At 47.2% G+C, this 18985-nt stretch overlaps 1 protein-coding gene across 5 annotated transcripts in view; it reads left to right on the top strand.

Moving 5' to 3' along the window:
- Window positions 1-203: 203 nt before the first annotated feature.
- eif4g3a (eukaryotic translation initiation factor 4 gamma, 3a) overlaps window positions 204-18985 on the top strand; it is a 51335-nt gene continuing 32553 nt past the window's right edge. For 3 of the 5 annotated variants that reach the window (XM_076025010.1, XM_076025011.1, XM_076025008.1), the window contains exons 1-4: window positions 205-1151; window positions 9238-9307; window positions 16693-16854; window positions 18013-18105. In XM_076025010.1, coding sequence (XP_075881125.1) covers window positions 1000-1151; window positions 9238-9307; window positions 16693-16854; window positions 18013-18105 — 477 coding nt within the window. In that variant the 5' untranslated portion in view covers window positions 205-999. Of the gene's footprint in view, window positions 1152-9237; window positions 9308-16692; window positions 16855-18012; window positions 18106-18985 lie in introns of all 5 variants that reach the window. The other 2 variants (XM_076025007.1, XM_076025006.1) reach the window with 1 other exon arrangement.

The raw sequence follows: 18985 nt of genomic DNA, 5'->3' as shown, positions 1-18985 counted from the left end.
CCCCGTTTGTACTGATTTATTTGGTCCCAGTCAGTTCCACGCCTTTCATTGGTTGCCCTGCCCTCCAGATGCGAAGCGGCTCAACGAACGCTAGATGGTGCCAAAGGCACGCAAGACGGGCAAACATTGCCGTGGAAAATAAGACCTGCGGCTGAGATTAGAATCACAAAGAACATACCGAAAATGTATTTATCCGTATTAAGTCTGGATACCTAGGACAACGAGGTGTCCCTGCTGAAAAAGATTTTCTGGCGCTAGACTAAAAACTTTTTCATTTATTTCGAAAGGAATGCCACGCTCAGTTTAAGAAGCCATTGTGCTTTTTATGTTTTTTTTTTTTTTTTTAATTTGTTTTGTTTTGTCATGCGCCCTTTATTTAAATAGAAAAATGCCATTTAGTTGGACATCACAAACGAATAGAATGAAGTCGAACGTCAGCGTGAAGGAGGAAAAGACCAACATCGCTTTCTTCACATGGGAACATGAGCCGCGCACCATCTGTGTTTGATAGTATGCGAGTTGATTAGCCGAGCGACTCCGTAACTGGCCGAGGATTGCCGAATCTTCTTGTCCTGCCCGGACTGCTGGAAGCGGCCGCAACGCCATGTTGGCGAAGTCTCTCATCTCTGTGAGGAAAAAAATGATAGAAAACATACCTGTCGAGAAGAAAAGGTAGATCGCCGAGGGAGGCTGAAGATCGCGGCGACTATTTGCCCCGAAAGAAGAGAACCGAACCGGATCCGCAGAGGTTCCGGACGGGCACGGGAGGCTAAACCTCCCACCGTCCCCATGAATAACACTGCTGATCCGAACAGCGACTTTCCATGAAAAAAAGACGTTTGTGCTGCTATTCGAGCTTCGTTATCCCTAGTTCGTTAAAAAAGGGATTTTGGGCCTTGCTTCGAGAATCTTTTTAACGCTCGCTCGATGAATGCAAGCTAGGCGTTTTTCCGACTCGTATTTGTTAACATATTGCTTTTAACTGTTGATTTCTTTGCGATGAGTTTGCCACCGAAAGTGGTCCCCAAAACCGCCGCTGTCGCAGTTAGCGGACCTGGAAGTGGCCCCTCTCCGTCGAACCTGCGGGCTGCCCTGACCTCGCTGCAGCCGGGAGCCCCAACAGCTCCTCAGCCCGGCGCCGTACCACCTCAGTATCCTTTCACTTGGCTAACATGCAACATAGATGTATTGTGGTTTGTGATGCTCGCTGCTCTCCGTGTGTGACAGTTCAGCACAATTGCTGTTGTTGTTTTTAATCTTTACTGTTGACAGATAATGCAGGTTTGATGCGGGAACGATGGTTTCGTTTAAGAGGCAAACCGGGAGGGGAGGGGACAATTAGTTAGCTCTGAGTGCTAACATTAGCTTATCAAAGCCGGTTGTCCGAGCTAAAGGGGGATGCCCGTTAGATTTCCAGGGAGTTCACGTTACGCTACAAATTCTGTCCACATTCTTGACTAACGGCAGCAGCCACGCATTTACATGTTGGGTATACAGTGTGCGCGTGTGGCTGACATAGTTTCGGAACGGCAGAGCGCCGTTACCGGCGGGCTGTCGGGTTTCCACACCGGTTACCGGCTTTGTTCAGCCCCTCGCTATTGGCTAGCGAGGTGCGTTAGCCGAGTTACTGTACCAGCAGGCAGCTTTTAAATTAGCTTCTGTGGCTAACAAGTGCACAAGTCGCTGCGTGCATCGTCATCCATTTCGTCGTCATTATGCATGCCTCCGTTTCGGGGATGATTTAAACCTAAACGAGGAACCCCTCTTTTGTTGTTGCGCATTCTTTTTTATTTTAGGGTACTTTCACATGGTACGAGTCAGCTTTCGAATGGGTGTCACTGAGCACCTTGGCAGGCCCATGGAATGGTGCTCGGGCCGGTGGATGACAGCGTGTAGAATTCATCCATCCGACCATCTTGACAGCTAGTGTAATGATACTCATTTCAAGTAGTTTGATTTGGGATATTTAAAAAATAAAAATGCGTTGTTTTGCAAAAGTAGCACTGATGTCCTAATTAGTTGACTGTGCAAATAGTGTCAGTCGCATGCTCCCAGCTATTTAACCACAGCGCGTTCGTGTGGGCTTGTAAAAGTTATTTCTCCAAAAAAAGAAAGGGGGAAAAAAAAATCCGTGTTTACCTTTGACTTGGCACAGAAACTGAGCAGTAGCCTACTTTCAGTGGAGTGAAGTCATAGTGGTTATGTCACCACCTGTTTTATTAACAGCTTGGTGGCAGTGTTGTGAGAGCAGAGGATTAAGTTGACTTCTCCTGTTGGACTGTGGCACAGAGGCTCGTGTGTGTGTGTTTTGGCCTGTGAGTGTGATGTGGCCGCCTTTGTTGTGGGGCTCTGGGGTGTGATACCTCATCCTGATTTCTGCCACCTTTCCACACGTGTGAGGCGGGCAGTGAGTGCCTACTCATGGCAGGTGGCAGTATGAAACCTTTTTCTGTTGCTCGCTGCCGAGGTACCCCGGCTTTGAACAGTGCTGGAGGAGCGATCCCTCGCGTCGCCCCGTCCGATCTCAACGACTAGACTTCAGAGATGTTTTAGGATTTCTGACCTACTTCCAGCTGTGTTATGTAAAGTCACCTGCCGGCTGACTTGTGTCTCGTCTGCCCCTCTCACTCCCTAGATCTCCTTACAGATAGACATTCAGGAATTTGTGCAGTCATACCTGAAATAGCCTTTAAGAACGCTTGAAGAGAGCACTCTGATTCAATCACTATGATTTGCTGATGTTGGTTTTCTGTGCATCTTTTTTGTTTTATATTTGCTGAAAGCAAAAAAAAAAAAAAAGAACGGAAATGCTGGGATCTAAAAACCCATGTTGTTGTATTTCTAGATTGGAGTATTTGATGAAAGTTACCCTGGCTGGACAGTAATTCAGTAATAAAATCCACTTGCAACACTGGTCAACACCGGTTGCTGCTGAACCGGGAGGCCAATAAGTTAAAGATCAGCGAAAATGAAGTACATATTGATGTGCACAAGACTTCTCTTTGTCTTGCTAAAGGGATTTAAAAAAAAAAAGTGCTTAAACAATTTTTCTGCAGCCATAGAGATCGGTCGAGTTGGCTCAACTAAATGGAACAGATGATTGGAAATATTTTGCTGGCGGTTGTCCTAGTAGTGCTGATACTGATACTGATCCAAATATGAAAAGTTTGCTTTGCCGCGAGAATTTCTCACCTCTGCACAGTTTGGTCAGCTACGACTTATTTATTTATTTATTTTGTCTCGTCACATTAACATCTGTGCTGAGACTAGAGAGAGAGAGAGAGAGAGAAGAGGAGAAAAAAACTGCTTTCATTCTGGCATAGAGTTCGTTGCTGTTTCCTAGAAATGTTCAGAAACTCCTCTATGTTTTGCTGCGCCTGGGATTTCCATGACTGGCCGCCAGAGCCTGCGCACAGACACACCAGGCTGCTTTATTTATTTATTCATTTCTGAACGTGCGCCCTGAGTGTCACCGCTCGTCTGACCCCCTCCGTCTCCGCGCGACCCGCGAGGTCAGGAGAGTGGGAGAGCGTCGCCGTTGGGCATCCCTCCGCTGAGTTACGTCGTGCTGCGTGCGCTCTTGTGAAGCCCTGAGACGCCTGGCTGCAGGTTCTGAGGAACATGGGGAAGCCGTGTGTGTGTGTGTGTGTTCGTTCATAGCGCTGGGTGTAGGTGTGGATGGGGTGGGGGAGGAAGGGCGGCAGCAGCAGCAGCAGCAGGCTGCTTCTGGTTGCCGGAGAAACGCAGCGGCGCATGCGTCCGCCGCTGCGCTCGCTCAGACAATGGCAGCGCTGCTTAGCATTCCGAGCGAGAGGCCAAGGTGGCGCTTCCCACCATCTGCCAACAAAGGCCCAGGTCACCCAGCCTGCCCCCCACCACCACCCCCAACATCACCCAACATCTCCCCCAGTTTCCTTCCATCCCCCCACCAGCTCACCTCACCCCAGGCCCAGCTGAGAAAACTGAGAGCTTCTCACCATCCCCTCCCTTCCTCCTCCTTCTCCTCCACCTCCACCCCTCCTCCACCTCCCCGTTGGCGCCCCCTTCAATCACTCGGCTTCCACCATACAGTACCACTCTCGAAGAATGGGGGCTTCTCGCTCTGTTCCCAGCCCCTCGCATTTTCTCTCCTTTCTGTTCCTCCCCGTCATATATCTCTGAAAATAGAACGTCTCCATAAGGAACATTCACGCCTACAGTACCCGCCAGCCAGACGGGCACTCAGAACTCTGTGCACTGGTTATCAGATGCGCGACTGTATGGTATATGTACCCAGCTGGTGGGTCACACAGCAGTCCTGTATTTCAGGACAGGTGTGTGTGTGTATGTGTGTATGTGTGTCTGTGTGTCTGTGTGTGTATGCAGCCAGCATGAGGAGATGTTCTCATGAGCATAGGCACACTGTGAGATGTTATAAATAAACTGCTGAGTTGTTGTGAGCCAGCATGCATGGCTTTTCTTTCCAGAGAGGGAGGGAGTGGCCTGTTGGAGAGGAGCTGGTTTGCACACTGTCACTGTGCTCCTCCACTGTTCTTTTTTTTTTTTTTTTTTTTTTACTGTATTTAGATATATATATGTACACATATACATGTGTATATATAGATATAGATATATAAGCTGCGTTTCCATTACCCCTAGAATTGTGCAAAACCTTAATATCGCAATAAAAAACTGCTCATGGAAACACCTAAACTTCCAAAAACCTCTCAAATATCGCTAAAGGGTTTTGCCGTTCTCATGAGGTGGTTTTTCAGACGTCTCGATATACATAAGAGGTATATCGCAACAGTGTCATGGAAACACTTTTTTTTTTTCGCATTTACACGTCGGCGGACATGACGTATGGGGTCACGTGACCAGTTCACGTCAAGTGAAAATGGCGCGTGGACGGAGGAGGAGGAGACTGAATATTTTTTATTTAAGTCTCGCGGGGTGAGATTTTACAAGAATTGCGGCTTATGTGCTTCACACCATTCAATGGAAACCTGCAAATCGCAATTGTACTTTGTCAAAATTGTAGAAATATTGCTTTTATTTTGCGAAAAACGGTGAACTTGTGAAAGAAAAAAAAGAAAAAATATATATATAGAATAGTTGGAGTTTCCAGCTCATACACCCACCATCTTCCTGTGAAAGTAAACAAAGCGAAGTCTTCCAGACTGTGTATAGGGCTTATGCAGCATTAAAATTACATTTGTAGGAGAGTGAGGCCCTTTTCCAAAAGGATGCAGCGAGAGACGCGTGCGCCCCTCTCTACTGTAACGTGGGTCTTTCGGTGTGCAAAGCTGGGGGCGAGAAAATGGAGAAGAAACTTGTCTGAATATAAATCGTGAGTTGCTTGGAGTTAGGTTGTATTTGTCAGTTTGGAGTAGCCGGCAGTATGATAACAAATGCTAACTTGATTAATTCAGTGACTTCCCCTGATATACAACACATTCCCTGTGTGAATATAACCTTCACATGCATGATGTTGACCTTTCTGTTGACCTCGATAAGCCTTTTTTTTTTTTTTTTTTCCCGAAGAAATTTGATAGCAATGCATCTCAAGAATGTACAGATGGTTGTTGCTAAACAACTAACTCAGCAATAACCGAGGAGGTGGGGCTCGTGCTAGGCTGCGCTGTTACTTGTGCTTCTACTGGTCTTCCACTGCTCCTCTCTCACCGGGGCTGTGCGTCGCCGCCACCTCTCACGCAGTTTGGGGCTTTTTAGTAAGCCAATGACGAGGCAGGAGCCGCGGCAGACCCTCGGCTAATTGAGGCTTACAGGTCACCGACGAGTCAAGGTTGACGACGGCCGAAGCTGCTTTACGATCCTGTCGGAGCAGACGTTCGCACAGGTGTGTTTTACTGCGCCACGTTCCACGTCCTGGCGGCGAGCTTCGCACCAGTGCTGGCGAGACCCTCATTACAGTGCGGGCTCACACGAGGGCTGTTTTCTCCCTTTTTGTCGAGCCAGAAACAGCCGGCGCCCGGCAAAGTGCAAGGTGTCTTCACGAGTCCCGTCTCATCCCCACGCCCCAGATTCTGGGCCCAGGGCTTGGCGGCATAATCTTCAGCTGGTTGGATTGGTTTGCACGTAGCACTCCCGCCACTCTCCCTCCACCCAAATCCCCCCCCACCTCATCCACCCACCCACCATCCCCGAAGACGTTTCTCCGCTCTGAGCCTCAAGGTCTCGCTTGCCCTCTGCTTTCAAGCAGAAAATTAATAAGAGATCAAACTAATGACTGGTGTCAGCGCAGTCAGCCACTTCCATGGCTGCGTCGGAAGCATGCAGCGGGCCTCGACTGCAAATCATCAGATAGCGTTTGGTAAAACGTGGCCGTCCACACAGTAGGCTTGACTCAGCGGCAGTGTTTCCTCCCTGCTGAAACCTTCGCCCGTCCCTGTGAGTGACTCAGCCTTGACTGCCCAGAGGCAGGGTTAGGTGTTTCTGCAAAAAGGTTTTGTTTTTTTTGTTTTTTTTTTTAATTCTAATACCTGAATACAGCCATGATGGCACAAGAATAAAGCTGTAGTACTAAGAGAATAAAGTTGTGGTTGAGAATAAAGCTGTAATATTATGAGAATAAAGTTGTAACGTGCGAGAATAAAGTCCTAGTAGCAGAGTGAGAACATAGAAAAAATGGTGCTGGAGCGATCGGGGCCTCTGCTTGTCTCATGCAGTGAACCATACATTAAAAAGGTAAGGTCACTGCGTATCATTTCGTCATTAAAAGAATCAGATAAATACAGTTAATTATTCACGGAATATTACAACTTTATTCTTTCATTGATGCGACTTTACTCTCGCAGTAATAGAGCTTTTCCAACTAATTTTATGTTTTTTCTTCCTGGATTGGTCACCAATTTCCTACAGGAGTAGCTGGTTTATTTGATTTTGATATCTAGAAGCGTTGACAACCAGAATTTCTTCTCAATGTTGTGGTGGCGTAGACCCGGCTTTGCTTTCTGTGACAACACTTTTCTGCTGCTGCTTTTCTGCGGCTCGTCCCACCTGGCCTGGTCTGACCTCGTGTTGTCGATGACAACGCTCGTATTATCATTATTGCTTTTAGGTTTCATTGTTGCCAGGCGGTGGTCACGTCTCGCACACAGATCCGGCCGCTCTGCGATTCCGCTCTGTTGGCCACCAGATGTGGGTTGACGGAGGAGAAGAAAAAGAATAAAATAAAAACATTTGCAGTAATTAGTGCTTTCAATTTTCTCACTGGCGCCAAACCAGCCTTCAAAGCCGAACGCAGCGCTTTGAATAAAAACATCCCTATAGGGCTGAACATTCCAAAAGTCTTCCTGTTTGCTTTTTGACTCACTGCCCTCGTTTATGAAGATTTTCTTCTGCGCCACTCGTGTCGCCGGTGTGACGAAAGCGGCGCTGGCGGGGAGCCAAGCGAGATGACAGCCCCAGCAGACAGGAGCGGAGCTATTTAAAAAGAAAAAAAAGAGAGTGTTTAGGGGCTGCGCCTGTTTACTCTGTCTGAACAGTTTGTCTCGTTGCTTCAGGCCACTTTTCCCGCTGCGTGTTCGCACTCGCAGCCAGTTCGTCAACTAATCGGTCAGCTGCTCGTCTGTGATGACGGACGGAGGGACGGACGTCTTCCCCTTCAAACGTGTCAGAAAATGTCCCAATTTTCAAGCCGCTTGCGCAGATTCACGGTTCAGAGATACTTGGCGGTAAAATATAACCGGGCAGACGGGTTGTTTCCGCATGAGCCGCTTCAGTTTTGGGAGTCCCCCCCCCCCGCCTGTCTGTCTGTCTGTCTGTCTGTTCATCACAGCAGCCGACTGCTGGAGCAGGTTATTAACTGCGGGGCTCCTCCCTTTTTACGTGGCTGTTAAACTTGAGTGTCGATTCCCGAGCAGATCACACACGCTTACATGTTTCTGAGAGCCGTAAAAAGGCGCGGATGGCCTGCTGTTGGTGGGTCGCTGATCATACAAAGCATCAATGAGAGTCGCGACCAGTTGCAGTTTGAGGCTGGACTGAAAGTTGGAGCCGTTCAACCGTGAATTAATAAATAAAAAAAGAGATTTACACTGAGGTTTGGAATACAAAGCGTGCACCCTGTGTGGGTTTTCTGGCCGATCGTCGTCTCCCAGTGGCAGAACTGGACCAGAAATCCATTTCAGATTTTCTCTTTAACACGGGCAAAACATTGAAGGTACACAGTGTACTCTGGAACGGGGACATGGTGGGGTGGGGATGTGGTGGGGTGGGGAGGAGCGCTCGGGGGTGAAGCCCGAGATCAAGCTATGCAGGCTGTCGAAGAACCGGGGCGGAGGGGGGTTGGGGTTTTGGGGGACTTCGTTGTTCGAAATCCTTCAAATGCACTTCCTGAACCCGGCAGAAGGAAGCAACTCGGTGGTTTCGCAGAAATGTCCCATGGTAAAATGTGTTTGAAGGACGTGCTAAACCAGTTGTGTGTCGTTGTTCCTCGTTGGAAACCCGCTTATGTGTGCTATTTCAGCTCACTCCACCGCCGCCGGCCCTCCCAGACTCGCAAGAAACATCTGAGCATGCTCACAGACCTGCAACGGCAACCAGACACACATTGGGATGCCAAGTGGGCAACTAACTGATTGCTTTTGTCCTCGCGGTGCATTTTTGCAGCTCAGATGGCTGATATCAATAGCTGCATTGCGGTGAGGTGCACAACTTCGGGGATCGCTGGCCTTTGTCGTGTAGTTTTCGCACATCTGAAACGTCATGGACCTGTTGAGCCGCAGAATAGTTTTTATTTTTCGCGTTTGTTTGATATCTTTAATCCCCCTTGCAGAGGAGAGAGCGAGTGAGTCAGCAGTGTGTGTTCAATGGAGCTCACGGCACTTAACTAACACATAAGCTTTACAAATTTGCTTCTCTAACTGTGTAATTTTGCATTTGTGGTACGACGCAGATGCCCACAGACGTGTCTGTGGAACTGCGTTTGACCCTGAACCTGGAGCCTTCCCCTGCTGTTGTACATTCAGTAGAAATAACCAATTTTTTTCCTTTGCGAAGTATAATTGCAACTGCCAATCAGGCCCCAGTTTGTAGCCTGTAATTAAAAAGCGCAGGCCTTGCAAGCGTGCGATTGGGTTTCCTACCCTCAGAGTTCATGTGCCTGTTGCGTGTGGAGTGTCCTGTCAAATGCACGCATGTGAAAACTCCCCGTTGTAGGCGTGAAAGAGCGCCGGCGATCCTCCTCGTCGTATTCACTGTCTGTACTTTTCCTTAACGCTACTTTTTTCCCAGAATCCCACGGGTTCAGCCCCAACTGGACGAGCGAATCTTTCCCACACAGCCTGGAGTTGCAGTCTACAGCGTGAGTGACCACATTTCACACGTGCACCTCTAAAACAGCCACACGTACACATTTGCTTTCTTGTTGAATGACTAAAATCTTGGATTGAGTATAAACGGGCCATAAATGTGCTCTAAAACAGCTCACGGTCGCTGTCTGTTAACTTCTCTGCCTTTTAACTTCATTTCAAAAGGCGTTTCTCCGCTAGATCTCGTAGTTTTACGCTTGCAGTGTTCACCAAAACAAACCGGCTCCCTGCATGTCCATTACTTGAAGGGGCTGTTCAGATTTTTCAGTACAATGAAGTTAGTCTTTGTACTGTTTATCAATGGAAACTGTTTCAACAAATTTCATCCAGTCCTTTCTAGTTTAGCAGAATTCACTGATGGCTGGTGTAAGTCAACGGTTTCTGCTAGCCTGCCAATAAAACAATGTTATCCACTTGACGGTACATAAAAAAAAATATATATATAACTACAGATTTTCAATGGAAATGCCTGCATTGATAGAATATTGTGAATCAAGATTCCAGAACTTTATTTGCCACATGCTCAAAGGATTTGCAATAAAATGTTAGAGTGGCAATGCTATCCAGATATGGTGCAAACTGCAAAAAACAATTCACAGTAAAGAAAACAGCAGGAACAATCTGAAATAACACTATGTACAATCAACTTTTTTTTTATAGATATAAATACAAAAGAAACAAACCATTCACAAAGGCAAACTGGCAATACCTTGTTTTCTTTTCGGGCCCAGCTTGTTACTCCACAAACCAGCAAACAATGTAAGATCCTGCAGCTGCTGAGAAACAACTACCTCAAAATGCAATGCAAGGGTAGTTTTATTCCAAACATTATTCTGTCGACACAGAAATTTGTATCAATAGCCCGGTGTTCTCATTTATTTACCTCGGGTGCACTGTGGAGAGGGTAAGGCTGAAAAAAACTCTTGAGTTGTGCTAGCCTAGCACGAGTGAACTCTGCTAGACTAGGAGGACTTGTTGGAACGTGTTGAAATATTCTCCACTGATTAATGCCACACCGGCTAACTAGGAAGTGAGGTTCCCAGTATGTCCAAACTCCAGAACCACAACTTTGAAGGTTAAGTGCGTAATATTTAGAGATTTTTAAGAAGAGACAGCGGCATGAAGTGATTACGTTTTAGATTGCAGCGCTCTTTCACTTCAGTCCCCATAGAGACTCCGTACCCTCCCTCTCCCGAGCTTGCCAGTGAGCTACGGTGGCCTGCGAGCACAAACCTTGATACCTTGTTATTGTAGAAAAACCAAATCACTTTTATTGTACTGTGAGTAAACATTTTTATTTATGTATTTATGGACCATATGCTGACTTTAACCAATATAAAAATCATAAATTAAGACAAATTTTACACACAGGACCTTTAAAGAAAGGAAAACCACCCCTTCACGCATTATAGGGTTAAAGTTTGCTTTTACAGTCGCTTGTTTGTTATTGCTGCAGTATACTGCGCTAGTTACCTTGAAAGGTGCCTGGATGGACAGTGGTGCACACGCAATACATTGAGTCACTCAGTAAATGAATAGAAATACAGAAATAAGCACATTGTGGCAAACTGGACCGAGACAGAGCCGCACAGAGCCGTGCGGCCTGCAGCCAGCCCGAAGCACGTCTTCGAAGAGGCAGACTCTCCGAGCTCACTACATTTAAGAGCCGCTGTAAAAGGGTGGATACGCACATTTCATTTCCTCTGCTATTTTTACTGGGATGGTTTCTCCACCGCACAGCACAGCAGGTAGATGGGGAGATTAACCTGTTGGATAAGAGCTAAAAACACAGCTCTGGCTCTTCATCTAACACCTCGCTTTTATTTTCTTCTCTTTTTTTGAGGCATATCTTGTCTTTGAGCAATCAGAGAACTCCTACTGTTTCGCTTTAAAATAAATGGTTTTCAATTACACACAACAAATTTTATCTGCTCTTTTTTCCTGATTGGAATACTTTTTAATAGTGCCATTAAAAATGTCAGAAAGTGCTGTTTTTACAAGCTGTAAATTAAAACCAGGCACTCAGTTTGCTGAGGTTAAATTATCAATGTTATAATTATTTTATTATTAGTAGTATTATTTGTCATTCGGCGAAGCAAATTTGGAGCAAACAATGCAATCTCTTTTTTACTAAGCAGGGAGCGCCTTATAAATGGTGGTGAACTTTTACTGCTTCCCATCAATATGATGTGTGTGGGGTTTTTTCTCAATCCTTGAACTAATTTTAGTGAAGTAGTCGCCTCCTCATCTGTCCGCACTTGACTTGCCTGCCTCCATATTTCTGTATTCCTCCAGCAGCGTGGAAGGCGGAAGTTGCGGTAACATCGGAAGACGCACAGATTATTATTATTATTATTTTTTAAATCATCTTATCTCTTTTTGCATTCATTCGGAATGAAATTCATTCAGCACCAGTTGAGGATTGGCAGGGTGTCTCCAAGCTCGACCGGCTTGGGTGAAGTTCATTTGAGGTTCGGTTCGCTCGGCAAGGCTTAAGTGCTTGAACTGTAAAATGGAAAGCAGAGGGGTGCGGCGTGGCTCAGCTTGGCTCAGACACAGAAACATGGAACAGTGGAAAAGCCCTTAAACTCAAGTCGAACGTCTGGTTTGCCTAGGAATTTCCTCACTGTTACTTATCGGCTCGCCTTTTGAAATCAGCTGATCAGACACAAAGGTCCAGCCCAATTTTTTTGTGACCGCTGGCTCTCTCTTAAAGCAGTGGTTCTCAACTGGTGGTGGTCATGAAGTCTATCCAAATATATTCCACACCACTCAAATTTATTCCACAAAAATAAAAACGCTTGCCCACTTTCTGTATAAATATAATTACACGACCAGTCAAAAAAATTGGACACCCCTTCTCATGCAATTTTCTTTTTATCTTTACAACTTTCTACACTGCAGATAGATACTAAAGACATCAAATATATGAGCAAAATATATATAAGTATGCAGCAAAGAAAAACACGTTGAATAATGTAGAATTTAGGGGTGAGCAGCAGAGCTGAGTATCTTGGCTGCGCCCCTGAAAAATGTGACAAATCTTCTCTGCCCAGTCAAACAGCTCATTCTGCCGTTGACTCTTGTTTGGTGGATTGGATGATTGAAAGTTGAAGAAACCAAACATATTGGCAATTTAACAATTTATTCATTTAACAAACGGGAGCCTCAGTAGCGTGTGGAAGAGCCATCCACAGCCACAACAGCCTGGCATCGCCTCCTCATGCTGGTCACCAGCCTGGTCACACACTGCCGTGGGACGGCATCCCATTCTTCCACCAAGTCTGCCAACGTGGTTGTGTCAGGTCACTCTGGCACGAACAGCACGCCCAAGCTGATCCCACAAGTGTTCAGTGGGGTTGAGGTCAGGCTTGCTGGCAGGCCACTCCACCATCTCCACATCCAAATTTTGGAGGTAGCTCTGATAAACATCGTTCTGCCTGTGGGCGCGAGCATTGTCATCTTGGAGGATGGAGTTTAGCCCCAGGCTGTGGAGTTATGGGATTGTCACTGGTTGCAGAATCTCATCTCGATATCTCTCTGCATTGAAATTACCCTCAATGATGACAAGCCTTGTTTTTCCAGTGAGGGAGATAGCACTCCATATGATCGCACTGCCTCCACCAAAATATGTAACTCTGCTGGTGCAGCAAACAGCACAGCGTTCTCCATGTCTTCTCCACACTCACTGACCACTGTAGCACAACCCATTTTGACAGGTTGGCAGTACCTGGGGGTACCAGAAGCTCCAAAAAAGAGTCAATAGCAACTGCAGAATAAGCTGTTTGACTCTGCAGAGAAGATTTGTCCCATTTTTCATGGGCACAACCCAGATACTTAGCTCTGCAGCTCACCCCACTAATGCACGTTCCTTACAAGCGTGGCGCCATTTAAAAGGGGAATAAACAGGCTTTCCAACGACATCAGATTTATTTCCAAGAAGCATTGTTACAACAAATAAATAATCTACCAAACACAAATTTCCTTACTCTTGTGTTATGTTTATGATAGATTTTTTTTTTTTTTTTTTAATTTGAATTGTGTGTCCTCCAAAATAAATGCCCAACATGTTGTGTATAAATACATAAATTTCAAAATGTTTTAAACTGTCCAAATCAAAACCGCTCCACGACCCACATTTGGTCCTTGATCCCCCAATTGAGAAACACTGCATTTAAACCATGCTGGTAACTGGTGATTGGCACTCAGTCTATGCTCTTTTTTTAATTTTTTTATGTGTGTTAGAAAGTCTCCCCGTATTTTTTTTTAATTGATTATTAATGACTGCAATCTCAAGGTCTGAACACAGAGACCGACTTTTGCTCAGTTTGACATTCTTCTTATACACTTTAGACAACCGTGTGTTTCTCAGCGCTCAGTTTGTTTTCCCCTTCAACCCGGGTAAACAGCTTTAACAAGCGCACCAACACATGCTTCGGATGCTTTATTACCAGCCCCGCAACAAGAAGCACTGCTTGTTAATGCTGCGATGTGACCGCACACTTGCCCGCCGTGTGGAAGCGTTACCTCAGGAGACCTCGGCCACTGTGCCGCCTCAGCGGCAGCAGCAGCATCGTCAGATGACGACGCTCCTCACAGAAACTCTCATTTTAACAATTCCGGAGACTGCGCTTGTGTTCCGGCAGCCGATGAGAACTGGAATCGGCGCATACATATATATATATATATATATATATATATATATATATATATATATATATATATATAGCTTGTTTTCACCGAGCTGTCCTCGGCTGAACTCTGGGGGTATTTCTCATCTCATCCCTCTGTGACCAAACACAATTATCTCCCTGCAGATCAAAACAAGCCCTAGCATGGCATCCTTCCTTCTCCTAGATCTTGGCCTGAAATCAAATGTTGGCCTTTTACAGACTTGACTTTTTCCTTCCTTCCTTCCTTCCCTTCTTTATTCTGATTTACGCTGCCGTTTGAAGGCCCTCAGCCCTCCGCCGCACTGTCAACAAGCCAGCGGGCCACATTTACCTGGAGGGCATCAATTAGATACTATGCTTTGCGCACCTGGTACTCAAGACGCGTTCCTCTTTTGTTTATGTTCGCCTCCATTTCCCTCTTTCACATCTCGCAGAGACACTTAAGCACCGACGTCAGTGAATAAAACATTGCGAGCCCCCATTTGACTCCCGGCTTTATGGGTATGTCAATAAGAAAAAAACATTTTACTACATCCCTCTCGCACACACACAACAATAAAGCTGTGGCACTTTTGGGGGATGTGCTTAGGTGTCGACCTATTGGGAGACATTGCCTTTGTGTTGACTCGGCTGTCTCCGAGGCGCCTTTTGTTTTACAATCCCCTGCCCTTTTCTTTTTGCTGTATAAATGATTAACTTCTCGATCGGCGGTTGTGTGGCGGATGAAGCGCCATCTGCTTAGCCCAGCAGAAACGCTCCACCTTTCTCCGTCAAACAGCACAATAATGGGGTGGGGGGGGAGTTTCACTGCGGCGACTCTGCTACACCCCTCCCTCCCCCCCGTTCTGCTTCAAAAGCTCCCTTTTTTTATTTCCTTTTTTTTTTTTCCTCCTGAGGGGTCAGGTTGCAATCGGCGACTACGCTAGTGGAAATAAACGGCGCCCTCCGTGTCAGGCGTTTGTTCCGAGCTCTGCTCGTTGAGAGTGGACACCCCGCGCCCCTCCCCTTCCTCTCTCCCTCCCTCCTTCCAGCCCCTCCCCTTTATAGTCTTACGCACAGCCTCTATACAGCTGCCCCGGCTCCCCTCCCCCACCACCCGGCCCATCACTCCGTACGTCCTCTGAATCAGTCCGCGGCCCGAGGCGGTGCAGGCCCCTCCCCTGGCAACGGCAGCGAGATTAGTTGCTTTATCCCAGGTCATCTGAGGAAAGTGGGCCACGCCGAGACGACAGGAGCGCTGCGGCAGGGGTCGGCCGTATAGCGGCAGAAGCAGCAGCAGCTGCAGCAGCAGTAGCAGTAGCAGTAGTAACCCCCCCCCCCTGCGAGTGGCCCCCGTGGATTTAGTGGCAGTGCTCTTCGGAGGGTGCAAATGTTGATCTTGCTTTACTGACTGTGATGGCCACGTTGTGTAAAGAGAGAGAGAAAAAAGAAGAGCAGCAATTGCCTGGGAAGGGAGCCAGTCGCTGCGGCGGCTTCGCGGCCCCCTCCCCCGCCCCCTCTATACTGGGTCCCACCTCACCCCCCCCCCACTGCTGTGTCACAGCCTGCGTTTGCACCGCACATGTCGCACTCAAGTCGTCGTTTTTTTGTCACTGAAAGGTGCAAGACTCTCTCAAAAATAGAAGTCTATTCCTCTGTTCGCACATGATTACTGTTACCTGGGGGATCTCTGGTCATTTGGAATAATCACGGACGGCTTCTGTGATCGTGATCCTGTGCGAATGCTCCACGTCCGTAATTTGTAAAGTAAAAAAATTTCGCCAAACACTAGTCCCATGCGTATTGGCATCTCAGCGATAGGGGTGTAATTTTTGTTTTATTGTGCGCCTTTTCCACTACTTTTCCTGTTGGAAAATGGAGGCTGCGGGGGAAATGATTAATGGCAGTTTCGACAGCGTTTTAGTCAAGTCACTTTTATTGTCAATTTCAGCCATATGTACCAGACATACAGAGTAATTTTAGGCGCACATATACAGTTATTTAACGTGTTTTTCTTTACTGCATACTTACATATATCTTGCTGATATATTTGATGTCTTCAGTGTCTATCCGCAGTGTAGAAACAAACTTTTGACTGGCAGTGTCCGTGCGCTGGTGGGTTCTCATAGAATTGACCTAACAGGGCGCTAACGTGCTAACACCCGGTAGCGGATGAGCCACCGAATGCTACAGCTGCACCCAGGGTTTCTTATCAGAAGTTAACCTGAAATGCTGCGACAGTGCGACGGCGCAGCACCAGATTGTGAGCGAGGCCTGCCTGGGGTCCGGCATCACGAGCTAACGTCACCCGCTGACGGGGACCTGATCACAGCAGCCGAGACCTTTCCTGCCGCGGCACCGGCTAAATCCCGTCTTTGCTGCTCTACTCGCGGCGCGCACCCCGCGGCTCCTTTCGTCGACCCAATTTTTTTTGTCCGAGCCTCATCCTGAGGTTTTCATCTATACGATCTGCAGCGTCTTACACACACATGCGCGCACACGCGAGTCGGTGGGCTTGTAAGAAGACAGGTTGACCCACTTTTGCCTCACACGGGGCCCCGGACTTCCTTTCGCAGTGAAATTAGACAAAGCAAGTAGAATACAAGTCCAGTCTCAGCCCAACGCCCATGCACAGTGCACCCCACACCCCTCTGACACACACACACACACGCACATAGAAAACACAAGTGTGAGCTGAACCCCTCTCTGTCCCTCTGTGATAACAGGTACCCAGGCACGCTGGCCCGCCGTACGCCACTCACGACATCACAAAGGGACACCCGAGCTTGGCGGGTACCCCGCCCGGCCACGCCCACTCGCCAGCGCTCACTCAGGTACCCACAGCTTCCCCGTATCGCTATCCCAAGGGCTGGGAGGCAGGCGGAGGGGTGAGTTCATCATCGACACATTATTACTATTGCTACTATATGTTGGTCACTCTACTGTACTAGGTAACAGTAGATTTTGGCACCTTGTTTGGTTGTAAACATGTCAGAATAAGATTTTGATTTTTTTTTTTTTTTTGCAATGCCTTTACTAAACATGAATAATCTGTGGATTAACACGTCAGTACTACAATGCAGTTTTTCACCTGCATCCTTATTTTATTTATTATTATTTATTCCTCATATTTTCCCATTTCTTTTCCTCATGTGGTTTCCTTTTCCACCCGTAAGTGCTACGCCAGACATACGTGCCATTGGAGCGTGTTGTATTTTAATGAAGTTTAAAAAAGGACAGTTTGTGCACCAGCAGCATCTAAATGATTCCCTGACACCGGGACTGTATTCCCTGTGCACTGTCTGATCAGAACTAGAAGGAGGATGATTCCAGATGAAGTAAATGGTAATAAGCAGCACGGTTGCAGTTTTTTTTTTTTAGTGTTAACAACACCGCCTTTATTTTTGTATTATTACTGTGTTATAGCAGGGATGAGAATGCCCAATATGCAAACAGTTTGACGCAGTCGCAGCATATAAATATATCATTGAGAGTCTCAAGACCCCACAGTGTACTACAAGTCGGATCAAATATCTCAGTATTAGTAGTTTTTCCTGTCTAGCACCAATACACCTTCCAGCGGGAAGTGCTCTCGATTTATTGTACTTGCTGAGTCACTCGGCGCCACATGGCCGCTGCAGCAGTGCTCAACTCCGGCTGGTCCTCCTCTTAAACATGTTGACGGTGTGACTCAGCCTCCCCCGGTCTTCCAGCGCTATCAGCTTGGCTCTTATACAGCCCCGGGGCGGCTCGCTTTGAAAGCAGCTCCGGTCCCTTCGCTGGCCCTCCTTCAGAACAGATGTTTCAACCGGCCGAACGTCAACCATCACCACGTCGCAAACTGTAAGAGCAGCAGTTCCAATAGGAGAACACAGATGCCCTTAAACCCACAGAGGCTTCAGCGTGTCGCCTCTTAATTAGCTTTCTTTCTTGTACGTACATTCAGATCTCAAAATCAGCCTGAGCCTCACCCTTTGAATTTGATGCACCGCCAAGCTTTTCATTGCTCCCTCGTCTGTTTTCTCCCCCTCTGTGTCTCTGAACAGTCTCCGTACAACCATGGACAAAATGCCGGCTCTGCCCCTTTAGTGTATTCTCCCCAGACGCAGCCAATGAATGCACAGCCTCAAAGTCGCCCGGTGAGTTTCCCCACTGCCTCAGCGTTTTCCACGCACCTGCATCCAAGTCACCCTGGGTTTGAGATGGAAGGGAAGCTGCAGTGTCGCACATCATCCTCGCGGCACGAACGTTCAGGAGCGTTTCTCTTATTTTCTGTCCAGGTCATGGTCAGTGGTCGTGTTTGCTGCTAATCTCACCCCCCCCCCCCCCCCCCCCCTCCCAGCCTCCAATTCTGCTTTATTATTTGGTGTTTAGCGTACGAATTGCACAACCTTTTGAAAAGAGCTCCCCTCCATGACGAGCCTGTTGTCTAGAAACGATCCAAGTGTGCGATTTTCTCTGCCAGATAAAAAAAATAAATCTTAGTTCTGCAGAGAACACCCGCTGTGTGCACAGCAGCGCCACACAAAATCTAAAAAAAGAACACTGCAATGTGGAATCTTTTTTTTTAATTATTACGATTCCCTTTTCTTATTTTGCAATTCAATTATTAATGTTAATTCACCTCCTCCCCTCATCTTCACGGCCTTTGCCGCCAGGAATGTGTGCAGCGAGCCTCATTCCCTCGTTAGTCTCAGACTCCAAACCGTGACCGGACTTGCGGACAGAATTTTCAGAACAGTACATGAAGTAACTGGAAATAGCGTTCCAAGCGCAGAGAAACGTCCCTCCTTCTCCGTCTCCAACCTGCAGGTCAAATAATTGCACTGTACATATTGCACACACACACATACGAGTGCGTTGAGCAACACGTTCTGCTGCAGCTGCACCTCTGCGACTCGGCTTGTCACGTCGGTGCTCCACTCGGGACAGCTCTGGAGTCACACCATGTGTCTTTAAAACGCAGCTGCTCTCCGGGGCCGTGAACTTGTGTTTTCCAAGCGTCTCCCGTTATGCCGC

This window comes from Nelusetta ayraudi, unplaced genomic scaffold, assembly GCF_046127955.1.
Source record: "Nelusetta ayraudi isolate G7.1 ecotype Tasmania unplaced genomic scaffold, CSIRO-AGI_Nayr_v1 ptg000017l, whole genome shotgun sequence".
Classification (NCBI taxonomy): Eukaryota; Metazoa; Chordata; class Actinopteri; order Tetraodontiformes; family Monacanthidae; genus Nelusetta; species Nelusetta ayraudi.
This window is presented reverse-complemented; position numbering and strand designations above follow the sequence as displayed.